Source organism: Olea europaea, chromosome 18, assembly GCF_002742605.1.
Source record: "Olea europaea var. sylvestris chromosome 18, O_europaea_v1, whole genome shotgun sequence".
Classification (NCBI taxonomy): domain Eukaryota; kingdom Viridiplantae; phylum Streptophyta; class Magnoliopsida; order Lamiales; family Oleaceae; genus Olea; species Olea europaea.
The window spans coordinates 12,499,586-12,515,108 of record NC_036254.1 but is presented as its reverse complement, the minus strand read 5'-3'; the positions used below and the strand labels follow the sequence as shown (position 1 = coordinate 12,515,108).

General features: G+C 35.2%; 1 protein-coding gene across 1 annotated transcript; it reads left to right on the top strand.

The window, feature by feature from the left end:
* The first annotated feature begins 12,453 nt into the window (after positions 1 to 12,453).
* On the top strand, positions 12,454 to 14,274 carry LOC111366753. Its single transcript, XM_022987451.1, has one exon. It carries the CDS (start codon positions 12,454 to 12,456, stop codon positions 14,272 to 14,274), a length of 1,821 nt encoding a protein of 606 aa, XP_022843219.1.
* Positions 14,275 to 15,523: the final 1,249 nt, after the last annotated feature.

The window sequence follows — 15,523 nt, the reverse complement described above, 5'->3', positions numbered from 1 at the left end:
CCTTCCATACTTTCTAGTTGTCGCCCTTTAATTCGGAAATATCACAATGAATATCAGAGAAATTAGTAGGTTGTGAAGTTGCATAATGTTAAAAAAAAAAAAAAAAAAAAAAAAATTGATGTTAAACTTGAGGCTTTATTGAGTAGATTGTATATTTTATCAATGTAAATTATGCTAAAATTGAGTATAATGACATAAAAATTACCTGTGGGATGAATTTTTAATTCAACTATATTTAGTTATTCTTTATGAAAAAATTATCAAATTATGTACTCAATTCATATAAGTAGATTATGTAAATAATTTGATATTCTATCTTAGAACCAACTTTATAATAAAACTATCAAACTATGCATTTGTTCATAATTCCTGTGGGCATATTATGAAATAATTCGATATTTTAGTCTAACTAAACATATAAATATAATAAAGGCTCTTGTGAGATAAAATTTATTACATTAAGTATAATTAATTACAATTTAATGTCTTTGATCCTTATGTGATCTCGATATTAAAATATAATTTTATTTAATTAAATATGTTGTGGCCAATCCTTAATTAAATAAAATTACATAACTCACTAAACATTAACTGCTTTATGCACTCAATCTAAGAGTAATTTTAATAGCATAATACTAACTAAATGTTATGATTATGCACAAAATATTCTCATAAGCATTATAAATTGCACAAAATTTAACTCATCTAAAAATTGCATGTAATAATTTAGAACATAATTAACTCATGCAAACTAAATATGAGCATAATTTAATTCAACATAAAATTGCATATATTATTCTAAACATTAATATATGCATTTCCAAGAATTAAACTCTCTAAAATTAACCCACTAAATCAATTTTATAAAATCTACCTAATTAAAAATTGGCCCAACAAACAATTGTGCATGTCAAAGATTAATGGGAATATTTCATAACCCTGAACATAAGTATGGGATATTTCAAATCAAAGATGACATGTTTGAACTTTCAAAAATCAGAAATATATGTATTAATGTATATATCAATCAGTTCCTACAATTTAGCATCAACTTACCATTAATTGCTGGACTCTATCATAACAAATTCACCTTCCAAAATTGCAATTGATTGGTCAGACAAGGAATAAAGGATATAGATTTGATCTAGCTCTTACAATTCAACTCTCATATGACGAATTAAAGCCAGTAAGCCACAGATTATTTAATAGTAAGATCACAAATAATAATAATAATTGGTCACAAATTCACAATTTAATTAGCTACGCATTATTTTTCGGTCACAAATCAAAATTTTTATATATCACAAATTATTTTACGTTCACAATTCAAAAATTTAATAGGTCACAATTTATTCATTTGTCACGAATCAAAAAATTTATACATCACAACAATTTATTTATTGGTCACAGATTACAAATATTATAAATCACAATTTATTAACAATCACAAATTTTACAATTTTTAGGTCACATGTTATTTCTTAGTCACAATTCCTCTTTTTCACTATTCACACGTTGTTTACTGGTCACAGATTAAATCACATGTGATGGCCACCCCACCACTGCCGCCAACCGCATCGACGTCCCAACTGCCGTCGCCCCACAACTGGCACCACCTTACCACCAACAACCAACCAGATACAAAATCACCAACATCCCATCTACCCCTAACCACCACACCACGACCACTGTCAATTTGTTGAAAACCATTGCCAGAGTAACCACCACATCAATGCAAAATCACCACCATGGTAACCACACCACCACCATACACTGAACTCCAATAGCTATCAATCGCGGCATCACCATATCACAGGGCCTTGCACACCACGCGTGACCACCAACACAACACCACCTAAAAAATTACCACAAAACCACCACAAAATCCATCCCAAAAAGAGAAACCATAAACCACAAAATCCATCTCTGCCCGCCACGCACAGCACCAAATCTCGCCATACGCGGCGAAATCAAGCACTTGTCGATGAAAGAACGAAGAAGAAGGAAGATGACTATCGCCGCTGCTACTTCACATCGCGATAGTGGCGGTGCGGGCTGGTTGTGGGGATTGCTGAGATGTTGTTCAACACAAAGCGAGGCTGAGCGATGGTGGCACAACGCGACGGTGATGTAAAGAAGAAGAATGATCGTCGCCAAAATTGGTGGTGGCGCCTAACATGATGATAGAGAGAAGATTGAGAAGGGGGGAACGGTTGAATAATTTCTAGGGTTTGAAGTTTATCCATTTATTTTTTAGTATTTATTTTATATATTACATGTTTAATTAAAAAAAAGTGAGAGAATAAAGTGGAGAGAGAAATTAATTATATTGGAGAGAGAAGATAGGTGAGAGAATGAAATTTAAATAATTAATATTTAAATATAAAAATCTGATTTTTGAAATGTTAAACTATTCCTCTTATTTTTGAACCCTAGATTTTAACTCTAGGGTTTTGTGTAATTACCACTTATTTATATAAATACAGCCCAGTAACGGGCTGCTTCCTTATGACGATCATTCAATTGAGATAAACAATCATTTATATAAAGGGAAAAAAATCATAATTTGGTTGTATAGTTTACACCAATTTAAAAGTCGGGTGTATAGAGTTTAAAAATTTAAAATTCATGAGTATATATAATTAATTAAAAATTTTATTCATTAAATATAATAAAATCACAGTTATACAATTAGTGGTCACAGCTATATAATTATAGGTTACAATTTATTTATTAGTCATATTTTATCAAATTATTTAATCATATATTATTTCGAGATCACAAATTAAAAATTCTATAGGTCACAGTTTATATATTGATCACAGATTTTCAAATAAGTTGGTAACATACACCAGATAGTATGTCACGTACCACGCCACCACTACTTGCAACCACCCTCACCATGTGACTGTCGTCAGCACCACAACACCACTACCATCATTGTCACCATCACCAATCGTCGCCACCATCATCAACAACTCCACCTATACCACCACACAAAAATTGCCGCCAGATCCACATCGTCAGCAGCTTCACCACTACATACATCGTCGTAGCATCCTACTCCAAAACCACCCTCTACCTCGACCTCCAATCGACTACCACACCATCGACACCGCTTGCTAAAATCACCATCTCTCCCAACATTACCACACCATCCTACCAATAAAATCAAGTACCCTACCGCCATTTTCAGTTTCAATATAACAAAACATCAATCCCAACTCCAGTAACCACAAAATCGAAAAGAGAGAGAGAGAGAGAGAGAGAGAGAGAAAAATGGGGAAAATGTATTGAATTTAAATCCCCAAAAATGTAACAGATCTCATGGGTGAGAAGTCGAAGAAGGTGAAAACCAAACACGACGGTCACCTTGCAAGATTGTGCATTGGATTGCTGGTGTTCGCAGCATCGCCATTCGCCGGTCACAATGTTCGCAGCAATAGACCATTTGCTAAATGTTGGAAGCTCACCATCCCCCGATGCCAAAATCATTGGCCGGTGCATCTCCTTTGTCGTTTGTTGCCAAAGTTTGGGCAATGTCAAAAAAGAGAGATCGGAGAGAAGAGAGATAAGGAAGATATGTAGAATGTAAAGAGAAGAGGGAGATGAAAATTGTATTAGGGTTTGGGTAGTATGATATTTAATTATTAATTGAATACGTGGATTTTGATTAAAAAAAACTTCTCGCCTGATTTTTGCATTGGGAAATTGAAATACTTGGAATTGTGTAATTTCCACTTATATAAATACAACTCAATAAATGATTAGATGCACCCTCTAAAAACACACATTTTATAGGCACGGTAAGTAATTAGATTAAGATAATCAAATGGTCCATAAATTATAAATTCCGAAAGGCCCAACAACTGACCAATTCAAATGGCATTTCCTCACTGCAAATGGAGTTAACGTGCAATTTGAAATCTACAGTCATCTTCAACTTCTAGACAAATTGAAATCGATCTGGTCACAACCCGCCTCAAATTCAACATTTCCTCCATCAAAACTCAAGTTTAATGCCACAATGAGTCTAGAAAATCGGTTTTCTTGATAAATATGAACTTGATCTTTAATAATAATAATAATAATAATAATAATAATAAAATCTGACCAGAAAATTTGAATTTCACAAATTGCTCGGAAATACATAAGGCAGAGGTTATGGGAAGCTCTAATATCAAATGTAAGATTGAAAATCGATCCTAAACAATTATGCGGAAAATCTCACGGATCGAATTCATACCTCCGGTCATTGATGTAGTTTTAGAAAGCTCATTTGCTACAGGTAATGTCACTTCTAAACTCTCAACCTTCTGAAATTGATGGTGTATAAAGTGTATTTTTGGTGGTTTAGCTTAGGGACCAAACCCAACCATATATATAGCCAACATTCCCATCAAATTATGGCTTAGTTTACAAATTTTCCGATCAATGGTAGAACTAAGTCTCCTATAATTGTGTTGAAAAAAAAAATAATAAGTTATAAAACTTTCAAACTAAATATTAAATATTTCAGTTTTTATTTTAATTCTTAAGCTTTCAGTTTTATTATTTTTTAATTTTTCAGTTTTGTGTTTAATTTTAGATTAAATACAAATTTAATCCCATTATTATATTTGTAACATATGTTGAATTTTATTAATTTTCATAATGAGATGGTTGAATTCTTCTATTATAAAAAGGGGGTGAATTTCACATTCTTAGACACAACAAAATCAAACACAAAAATACTCTCTACTCTCTTTTCATATTACTCTTCTCATAACATTCTCTTGTCACTTTTATCTTCTTCTATAAACTTTTGGCAATTGATAAGGGTCTGTTCTTTCTCTCCCTGTGATCGTAACCATAGAAGAAGAATCAGCTACGAGCTATAACAGTTTTATCTTGGAGTCGTGCAGTTCTGAAAGTACCCGCACGAAGAGGAAGCCACACAACTTTAGGACAGCGTTTATCGCGACTCTCTTAGGCCAGCTTTTCTAACTCTATTCTCATATTTATTTATTTGATTCATGCTTATAATTGATAGTACATTACACAAATCACGTTAATTTTTACAACAATCTAAAGTCGCGTGTGTGGTTTGTGTGATAATAATACTTGGTAGTTGCTAACATACTCATTGTTATTATGCTTCAATTTTTTGATTCAATTAAATTTTAGAACCTTTTATGATTTTCATTTTGAAACTTACTACATAAATTTTCATTTTTGGAAGCTCACATAAATTTTATTGATTATTGCATCTTCAATATTGCTTCAATATTTTTAATTTGAAGCACTTATTTCATTTTGATAACTTAGTATAAAGTCTTAAAACTTGATTGATTGACTTGAACAGAAAATTAAATTGTGACTATGTCATTTTAGATATTCATTTAATTTGTTATATTGTTACTTGGAATATTTGAATTAATATTGTCAAGTTTTAAATATTTGATTTAATTGGAAAATTTTATTCATTGACAAATCTATATATATATCTACAGTTACTTCTCTTTGCCTTAGTAATTCTTAGTGTAAGAATGGCATCTCGTGAAGATACTAATAGTGCTAAACCAGAAAACTTTGATGGAAAAAATTTTAAAAGATGGAAAAAACAAATGGAATATTGGTTGACCGTTTTAGGGTTAATTTCTGCTATAAAATAAGATAATGAAGGTAGAGAGTCTACCTCTTGGTATAACCCAGAACAAATTGAATTCCATTGTCATAATCGAATTTTAAGTGCTCTTTCTGATAGACTTTATGATATTTATCAAAATATCAAGAGTGTTAAAGAGCTTTGGAAAACATTAGAGGAAGAATATGGAATTGATGATGCTGGAGTCGATAGATTTAACACTTGACACCTTTAACAAATATGTTATGGTGGACGAAAAATCTATAAACGAACAAATCCATCAATTTCAAGATTTACTATGACACGTAGAAGAAAAAGGGTCAAGTTTCAGTGAGGATTATAAGATTTCACGCCTTATAGATAAACTTCCACCTTCTCGGTCGGACTTTGCTAAAAGTCTTAGACATAAGCAAGGGATTTTAACATTGAACCAAGTATTCAATTCCTTGAGAGTAGAAGAACATCATAGAGATCGTATCAACAAAGTTAGTGAATCACATGCTAAGGCAAACTTGGTAGAAAATTCAAAAAAAAACCCTACTAGCTCATCAAAGCAATTTAAGACTCGAGGTAATAAGTTTAAGAAAAACTTTCATCGTTATAGGAAAAATTTCCAACCTAAAAATAACAAAGGCAAAGAGAAGAATGAGCAAGGGCCGTGTTATGTATGTGAAAGAACCAACCATATTGCTCGAGATTGCTACTACAAAAAGACTAAGGAGTACAAGCTTAAGGACAAATTTCAAAAGGATCAAGTAAACATGTTGAAGGATGGTGGACATTCTATTAAGTGTGAATCATCAACATCTTTAGTCAATTTTACTTATAATAGTAATGAATGGTGGTTAGATTCTGGAGCAAATGTTCATGTTTGTTTTGATAAGTGTTTGTTTAAATCTTATCAGACTTCAAGCGGAGGAAGCGTAACTTTGGGAAATGACTTCATCGCTCTTGTATTGGAATTGGAAGTGTCGAGCTTAAGATGACTTCTGGGAAAAGTTTAATTTTAAATCAAGTTCGCCATGTTCTAGAAGTTAGAAGAAATTTAGTTAGTGTATCACTTTTAGTTCAACAAGATTTTAAACTTGTAATGGAGTCAACTAAGGTTGTTATAATAAAAAATAATGTTTTTGTTGGGAAAGGTTATATTAGTGATGGATTGTTTAAATTGAATATTATTGAAAATCTTTATCATGATTCTTCCATGGTTCTTAATATGGAAGTTAGTTACTTGTGGCATGAATGATTGGGTCATGTTGGTAATATGAAGATCAAGAAACTTATGGATCTAAACTTGATTCCAAATTCTCAAATTGGTAATAATAAGTGTGAAGTTTATGTACAAGCAAAACAAACTAAGAGACCTTTTAAGTCTGTTAGAAGGGACACAAATCTTTTAGAATTGATTCATAGTGATGTTTGTAATTCCAATAGATTGCCAACAAGAGCTGGTAATAAATATTTTGTAACATTTATAGATGACTATTCTAAATATTGCTATATTTATTTATTGAAAGCAAATGATGAAGTCTATGATAAGTTCAAAATCTATAAAGTAGAGGTTGAAAATCAATAGAACGTAAGATAAAAATTTTGAGATCCGATGGAAGCGGAGAATATACTGGGAATAATCTTAAGGATTACTGTGAGGATAATGGTATAATACACAAAGCGACACCTCCTTATTCACCACAATCTAATGGTACTGCAGAAAAGAAGAATAGAACTTTAATGGATATGGTAAATGCTATGCTCATAAGCTCCGGAGCACGTGAAAACTTATGGGGTGAAGCTGTCCTAACTTCTTGTTACATATTGAATCGAGTAACTGTTGAAGATGAGCTATGAAAAAAGAGATCTCCTAGGTTAGATTTTCTAAAAGTGTGGGAGTGTTTGGCAAAGGTAATTATATTTGATCCTAAAAGAAAGAAAATAGGACAAAAAACTGTAGATGCTGTTTTCATAGGATATGCTCAAAATAGTGTGCAAATAGGTTCTTGATTATAAATTCCGAAATAAGTGACATTAAAAATAATACTATCATTGAAGCTAGAGATGCTACTTATTTTGAAGATGTTTTCCCATTTAAGACTATAATTTTAAGTGAACCCTCGACTTCTAAGAAAGTGGTTTTAAATAATACTCCATCTAGTTCGTCTTTAGAAGATACAGTTGAACATGAACTTAGGAGGAGTAAAAGGACTAGGAAGAGAAATCATTTGGAGAAGAATTCTTTACATATTTAGTTGAAGGTGAACCTGAAACATATAAAGATGCTATGGTCTCTACTGATGCACCTTATTGGAAAGAAGCCATCAATGATGAGTACGAGTCAATTATACAAAATAATACTTGGGTCTTATGTGATTTACCTCAAGGAAGTAAAGCAATTGGATGTAAGTGGGTATTTAAAAAGAAGTTGAAACCTAACGGAAGTATAGATAAATATAAAGTTAGGTTAGTAGCTAAAGGATTCACCCAAAAAGAAGAGGTTGATTATTTTGATACATATTCTCCTGTTGCTAGAATAACTACTATTAGAACATTGTTAGCATTGAGTAGTATTCATAAATTGATCATTCATCAAATGGACGTTAAGACTACATTTTTTAATGGTGATTTGAATGAAGAAATATATATAGAACAACCAAAAGTTTTAAAGTCGAAGGACAAGAACATAGAGTATGTAAATTAATGAAGTCATTATATAGACTAAAACAAGCTCCTAAACAGTGGCATGAAAAGTTCAATAGAGTTATACTAAATTATGAATTTAGAATTAATACACATGACAAGTGTGTATATTGCAAAGAAGATAACAATGAGCATGTGATACTTTGTTTATATGTAGATGACATACTAATATTTGGGACAAATTTAGGATTTGTTAATGATGTAAAGAGTTATTTGTCAAAGAATTTTGAAATGAAAGATTTGGGAGAAGCTCATATAATTTTGGGAATGAAGTTAAGGAAAACTTCTGAAGGAATTTCACTAAATCAATCTAATGCTATTAAAAAGATGTTGGAAAAGTTTGGACATTATGACAATAAACCAGTTTCCACTCCATATGATTCAAATGTACACTTGAAGAAGAATTTAGGTGAACCAGTTTCGCAATTTGAATATTCTCAAATTATTGGATCTTTGTTGTACATAGCAAATAGGACAAGACCTAATATAGCCTTTGCTATTAGGAGACTTAGTAGATATACTAACAATCCAAGTAAAGAACATTGGAACGCTCTAGAGAGAGTGTTTAAATATCTCCGAGATACATTAGATTATTCTATAAGCTATAAAAAATTTCCAAATTTTATTGAAGGATATAGCGATGCAAACTGGATAACTGATAATGTAAATATTAAATCTACCACTGGATATATATTTATGCTAGGTGGTGGGGCCATATCTTAGGGTTCAAAAAGACAAACGATTATCTCTAGGAGTACTTTAGAGTCAGAGTTAATTGCATTAGATACAACATGTACTAATGCTGAGTGGCTTAAAGATTTATTATTAGATATACCATTAACAAGTAAACCAATTCCAGCTATTTCAATACATTGTGATTGTAAAGCAGTAATAGAGCTTGTAAATCAATCTCACTCAAATAAAAAGACGAATAGGCATATTCAATCAAGACTTAAGTCAGTTAATGCCTTACTTATAAGAAATGTGATTTCTCTCAATTTTGTGAGGTCTAAAAAGAATTTGTCAAATAACTTAACCAAAGCTTTACCCAAAAAGGGTGTTAATGAATCATCGAGGGGGATGGGCTTAAGCCCGTAAGGGAGTCACCTCCGGGAGTAACCCAACTTTTATGATTGAAGATCCCATGAAGAAGGTTCAATGTGGTAGGAACAACTCGCACTGCGTGACTTGTAATAGCACTATATTATTTGTGTTCATCCATATGGTGATAGTACTATGATTGTGATATTAGGAAGGGTTTACCCTAAATGAGTATCGAGGTGGGAATTCTCACGAGGTGCGGATCACACACACCCTTGGAGGACTCACCTATGTAAGAGTTGTCATGAGGTCGTGACTATGGGATTGGTCTATTCCCTAGAGACTCTTACTAGAATCAAGATAAGAGCGTATGGCCATTAACAGTGCTACTCGCTATGAATTGAGTCTAAATCGATACTGTGTGTGAAGCAATTGAAGTTTGGTTAAAAGGACCTAATTCAAGGTTTAGTCCATTATGGCTCCTTCAAATGGAAATTGTTATCACTAAGTGAGGTTCAAATCCAAAAGACACATACACCTATTACACAGTATAAAACTGCCACTATATATATATATAAAACTGGTGGGGATTGTTGAAAAAAAAATTAGTTATAAAACTTTCAAATTAAATATTAAATATTTCAGTTTTTATTTTAATTCTTAAGCGTTCAGTTTTATTATTTTTTAATTTTTCAGTTTTGTGTTTAATTTTAGATTAAATACAAATTTAATCCCATTATTATATTTGTAACATATGTTGAATTTTATTAATTTTCATAATGAGATGGTAGAATTCTTCTACTACAAAAAGGAGGTGGATTTCACATTCTTAGACACAACAAAATCAAACACAAAAATACTCTGTACTCTCTTTTCATATTACTCTTCTCGTAACACTCTCTTGTTACTTTTATCTTCTTCTACAAACTTTTGGCAATTGATAAGGGCCTAATATTTCTCTCCCTGTGGTTGTGCCCATAGAAGGAGAACCAGCTGCGAGCTATAAGGGATTTATCTTGAAGTCGTGCAGTTCCAAAAGTACCCGCACGAAGAAGAGGCCACACGACTTTAGGACAGCGTTTATCCCGACTCTCTTAGGCCAGCTTTTCTAACTCTATTCTCATATTTATTTATTTGATTCATGCTTATAATTGATAGTACATTACACAAATCACGTTAATTTTTACAACATGTTGAAACTAAAAATTTAATGAATGCTGGACCATCAATTGACTGTCAAAGGAAAGAAAGATTGACTGTTGAAGGAATGAATCTGTTACATATTTAATGCAAACCCTTCAATAGCGATAGATTCTAGCTGCTTATTCTTGCCAAGATGTGATTGTTATACCTCTAATTCGATGGCTCCACGTGATTTTCTTAACCTCAAATGAAAATTGGTTTGGTATCGGGACCTGCAATATAGACGCGGTTAGTGTGCTTGCTGCCAGAGGTGCGAGGGGTTGCCAATTTGACATTTATATTTAGGTTAGTTTAAATTTTTTGGACGATTCCTAAAAGATAACAGTAGCTAAAATTCTAAAATAATTTGAGTGAATGGTCTAATATGAAGAGGATTTGTGCCTTCTATAATTAAATCCTACATCTTAATACTTCAGACTAAATCAATTTTTAAGTATGACAAAACATCTTGCCATGTCATGTATTGTGTTGCACAATCGAGGAAGTCTTCTCCACACCTGTTCTAATTTTTATTTTATGAATTGGATTTTAAACGGTTATATATATAATGGGTAAATGAGATGAAAAATGAAGATATATTAATTCTATGTGACATTTTGAAAGGGCTGCGATGGCAAAAGCCACCTGCCCCATCTGGTGTCTTGCCATTAGTATCATTTTTCAAATTAGTCATTGATGTCAAATTGAGTTTGTGTTCCACCATTACTGATGTAGGAGGATCCGAGTCGAGTAATGCTGATTTGTCAGATAGCATGATGATGGCGCTGAGATACCATGAGATGGCGGATCGACGCAAAGATGGAAAGTGAATCACTATTATTTCCTTAATTGGGGGAATTTGACATGTCTTTGGTAATTTGGCCATAACTTTGGCTACGGTTATCGGAATCGCTATTATGACCCCAATCCGGAAAGCTCTCTTCGGCGCGCACGTCATGGCCACCTAGCTATGCTTGGTGGACGTCAATTTCGAGCCCAAAATCCACTGTTTTCCTTTCCAAAATTTAATTTTAAGTTATTTTTTACTATTTATGGTAATATTTCGTTTCCTTTTTTCTATATGTTAGAAAACTCGAATTGAGCCAAATTTTTGGCAACTTACTTCTTTTACTTAATATTTTATTTTGGTATAATTTTGGAATTTTTCCATTTTCAGTAATTTTCCCATAATTTCGTATTTCGCAGCTATTTAACCCGGCTTGTGGGTTAGTTTTCAGCATTCTGCATTATTAATAATATTGAGTTGAATTCAGAGTATTTTCTCTGATTTTTTTGGGCATTTTCTGTAATTCTTTTCTTGCGAATCATCTGCTACAACAAGTCAATAGGATAATCACTATCCTACCCAGCATCAGTTGGTATCAGAGCGTCAGCATCTTCTTGGGGGATAAATTTCATCAGTTATAATGGTTGGTGGACGTGGTCGTGGTCGTCGAGGACATGTTCCGATTGAGGAAGTCCCGCACCGTGATCGTAATATTCAGGATGTGACGATTGAAGATTTGTAAAGACAAGTTGCGAAGTTAACCCAACGTTTGGCGAAGTAGGAGTTCGGTAATCATGATGTGGAAGGTCACGATTCCGATACCAGTTTCGAAAACCCGTATAACCATCGTGCTCGAGTTTGGGAGCATCGTGGATGGGAGGATCGTCATGTAGATCTCGGTTTCAGAGTGGATCTGCCCGAGTTTTCTGGTACGTTGCAGGCTGAAGGATTTATTGATTGGCTGAATAAAGTGGAGCGGATTTTTGAATATAAGAAGGTTCCAGATCGTGTCAAAGTGAAACTGGTCGCCATCAAACTCAAAGGTAGGGCATCTGCATGGTGGGAACAGTTGAAGCGCTCACGGGAGCGACAGGGAAAATCCAAAATTACTAACTAGGAGAAGATGAAGAAGAAAATGAAAGGGCACTTCCTCCCTTTCGGCTATACTCAAACCTTGTTTCAGAGGCTTCATTCATTAAGGCAACGCGCAAGATCAGTCAATGATTATACTGAAGAATTCTATCAGTTGGTGGCTCGGAATGATTTATCTGAAACGGAGGAGCAGATGGTAGCACGGTATTTGGGGAGATTAAGGCAGCCCCTGCAGGATGTTCTCAGCCTTCATTCATTGTGGACAGTTTCTGAGGCATGTCAGCGAGCACTTGCAGTAAAGAAACAGCAAAGTAGGAGGCCAGTGATCAGAGGTGAAGAAAGTCAGCTAGTTCGCCCTCAAGAATCTCGTCCTGCTTATCAGCCACAGCAGGATAGTTCCAGCTCAAGTATTAAGTACTTTAGGTGTGGTGAACAGGGGCATAGGGCGACTGATTGCAGGAAGCCTACTGGTCAGAAGAATAAAAATCTTCTGATTGAGAAGGATATGATAGAGGAGTTCGAGGAAGTTGGGGAACCCGTGTATGATGAGGGTGAAGATGAGGACGTGCTATATGGAGATGGTCAGGAGACCCTGGTCGTTCGAAAGAGCCTGCTGACTCCCAAGGGCGACGCAGGGGATGATTGGTTGAGGACCAATGTTTTCCACACAATCTGCACAGTTGCTGATAAAGTCTGTAAGCTGATAATTGATAGTGGCAGTTGTGAAAATGTAGTGTCTGAGGAGGCTATCGAGAAACTGCAACTGAAGATGGATCGTCATCCCAAACCATACAAGTTGTCTTGGCTAAATAAAGGCAGTGAGGTAACGGTAGAAAAACGATGCTTAGTGTCTTTCTCAATTGGAAAAAAATATTTTGATAATGCTTGGTGTGATGTGGTATCAATGGACGCCTGTCATGTTTTGTTGGGACGACCTTGGCAGTATGATCGCAGTGTTATCCATGATGAGCGAAAGAATGCTTATTCTCTTAGTATTAAAGGAAAGAGAATTGTTTTGGTGCCTCGCACGGGAGGAAACATCCCTGCCCCGGTAGTTAAAAACCCCAATCTACTTTCTATGTCCAGGTTTTTGGTTGAGATTGGGCGTGAAAAAATAATTTATGCTTTAATGCCTCGTGAAAATAGTACAACGAGTGTGGATTCAGAATTTCCAGCAGAAGTACAACAACTACTGATGGAGTTTTCTGACTTGATGCCGGAGGATCTTCCTCCAGGACTACCACCTATGAGGGACATTCAACATCAGATCGACCTCATTCCAGGGTCGAGTCTACCAAACCGACCAGCATATCATCTCAGTCCCAAGGAAGCTGAAAAGTTGCAGCGAGAGGTGGTAGAATTATTGGAAAGGGGCTACATTCGTGAGAGTATGAGTCCTTGTGCAGTTCCTGCTCTCCTAGTGCCGAAGAAAGATGGGTCATGGCATATGTGTGTTGATAGCAGGGCAATTAACAGGATTACAGTGAAGTACAGGTTTCCAATTCCCCGTCCGGACGACATGTTGGATCAATTGTCCGGTTCTAAGGTCTTCTCAAAATTTGACCTTAAAAGTGGATACCACCAAATCAGAATCAGACCTGGAGATGAGTGGAAGACCGCGTTCAAGACACAGCATGGGTTGTACGAGTGGATGGTCATGCCCTTTGGACTATCCAACGCACCCAGCACTTTTATGAGGTTTATGCATCAGGTTTTACGGCCTTTCATGGGGAAGTTTGTGGTAGTTTATTTTGATGACATACTTATTTATAGTCTGACATGGGAGTCACATTTTAATCATCTTCGTGCTATCTTTGATGTAATGAGGACGGAGCGCTTATTCATCAATTAGAATAAGTGTTATTTCTTCACAACTTCTGTAACTTTTTGGGTTTTGTTGTGTCTACTGATGGTGTTCATGCAGATCAATCCAAAATTGAGGCAGTTTTGAATTGGCCGAAACCAAAAACTTTGCACGATGTCAGGAGTTTCCATGGATTGGCATCCTTCTATCGTCGATTCATCGAAACTTTAGTACCTTGATTGCCCCTATCACAGAGTGCCTTAAAGGGCGTAATTTTCAGTGGACTGAGGAGGCAGAGGCTAGCTTTCAGTTGGTTAAGTAGAAGATGACGGAGGCCCCAGTCTTGGCACTTCCGAATTTTGAAAAGGTGTTCGAGGTAAACTGTGATGCGTCTGGAGTTGGCATTGGTGGTGTTCTGAGTCAGGAGGGACGTCCAGTAGCCTTTTTTAGTGAAAAGCTATCGAGATCGAAGAAAAATTATTCCACTTATGACCTGGAGTTCTATGCCATAGTTCAGACTTTGAAGCATTGGCTCCATTACCTGGTACAGAGGGAGTTCATCCTTGTTACTGATCATGAGACTTTGAAGTACATCAATGGTCAGCACAAGCTGAATAGGCGACATGCAAAGTGGGTGGCGTACTTGCAGGAGTTTACTTTCACACTCAGGCATCAAGCAGGGAATTTGAATCGAGTAGCAGATGCATTGAGTCGTCGCACATTACTCCTCACCACCATGAGCACCAAGATTGTCGGATTTGAGGCATTTCCTGATATGTATGCTGCGGATCCTTCATTCGGGAAGATAATTCGGGAGGTAACTGATAATCACTGACATGATTTTGTTTTACATAATTGTTACCTGTTTCGTGGATTGCAGTTATGCATTCCGAATTGTTCACTAAGGCAACAGATTATTAGTAAACTTCATAACGAAGAACATTTTGGGCGAGACAAGACATTGGCATTGGTCTCTTCTGATTATTACTGGCTCAAATTGAGCGGTGATGTGGCGCATTATGTGGAGCGGTGTTATGTATGTCAGCGGTCTAAAGGGGCTCTTACTAATACTAGATTGTACACACCATTACCCGTACCTGAAGCTCCTTGGTTTGATGTCAGTATGGATTTTGTCTTGGGCTTACCTCGTACACAGCTGGCGATGGATTCCATTCTTGTTGTGGTTGACAGATTTTCAAAGATGGCTCATTTTGTGGCTTGCCGGAAGACAATGGATGCTACTCGGATTGCTCATCTTTATTTCAGAGAGATTGTGCGTTTACATGGTGTTCCACAG

What these genes read in the sequence shown, in the direction of transcription:
- LOC111366753 (XM_022987451.1), top strand. Translation starts at nt 12,454, where the DNA reads ATGAAGAAGAAAATGAAAGGGCACTTCCTCCCTTTCGGCTATACTCAA.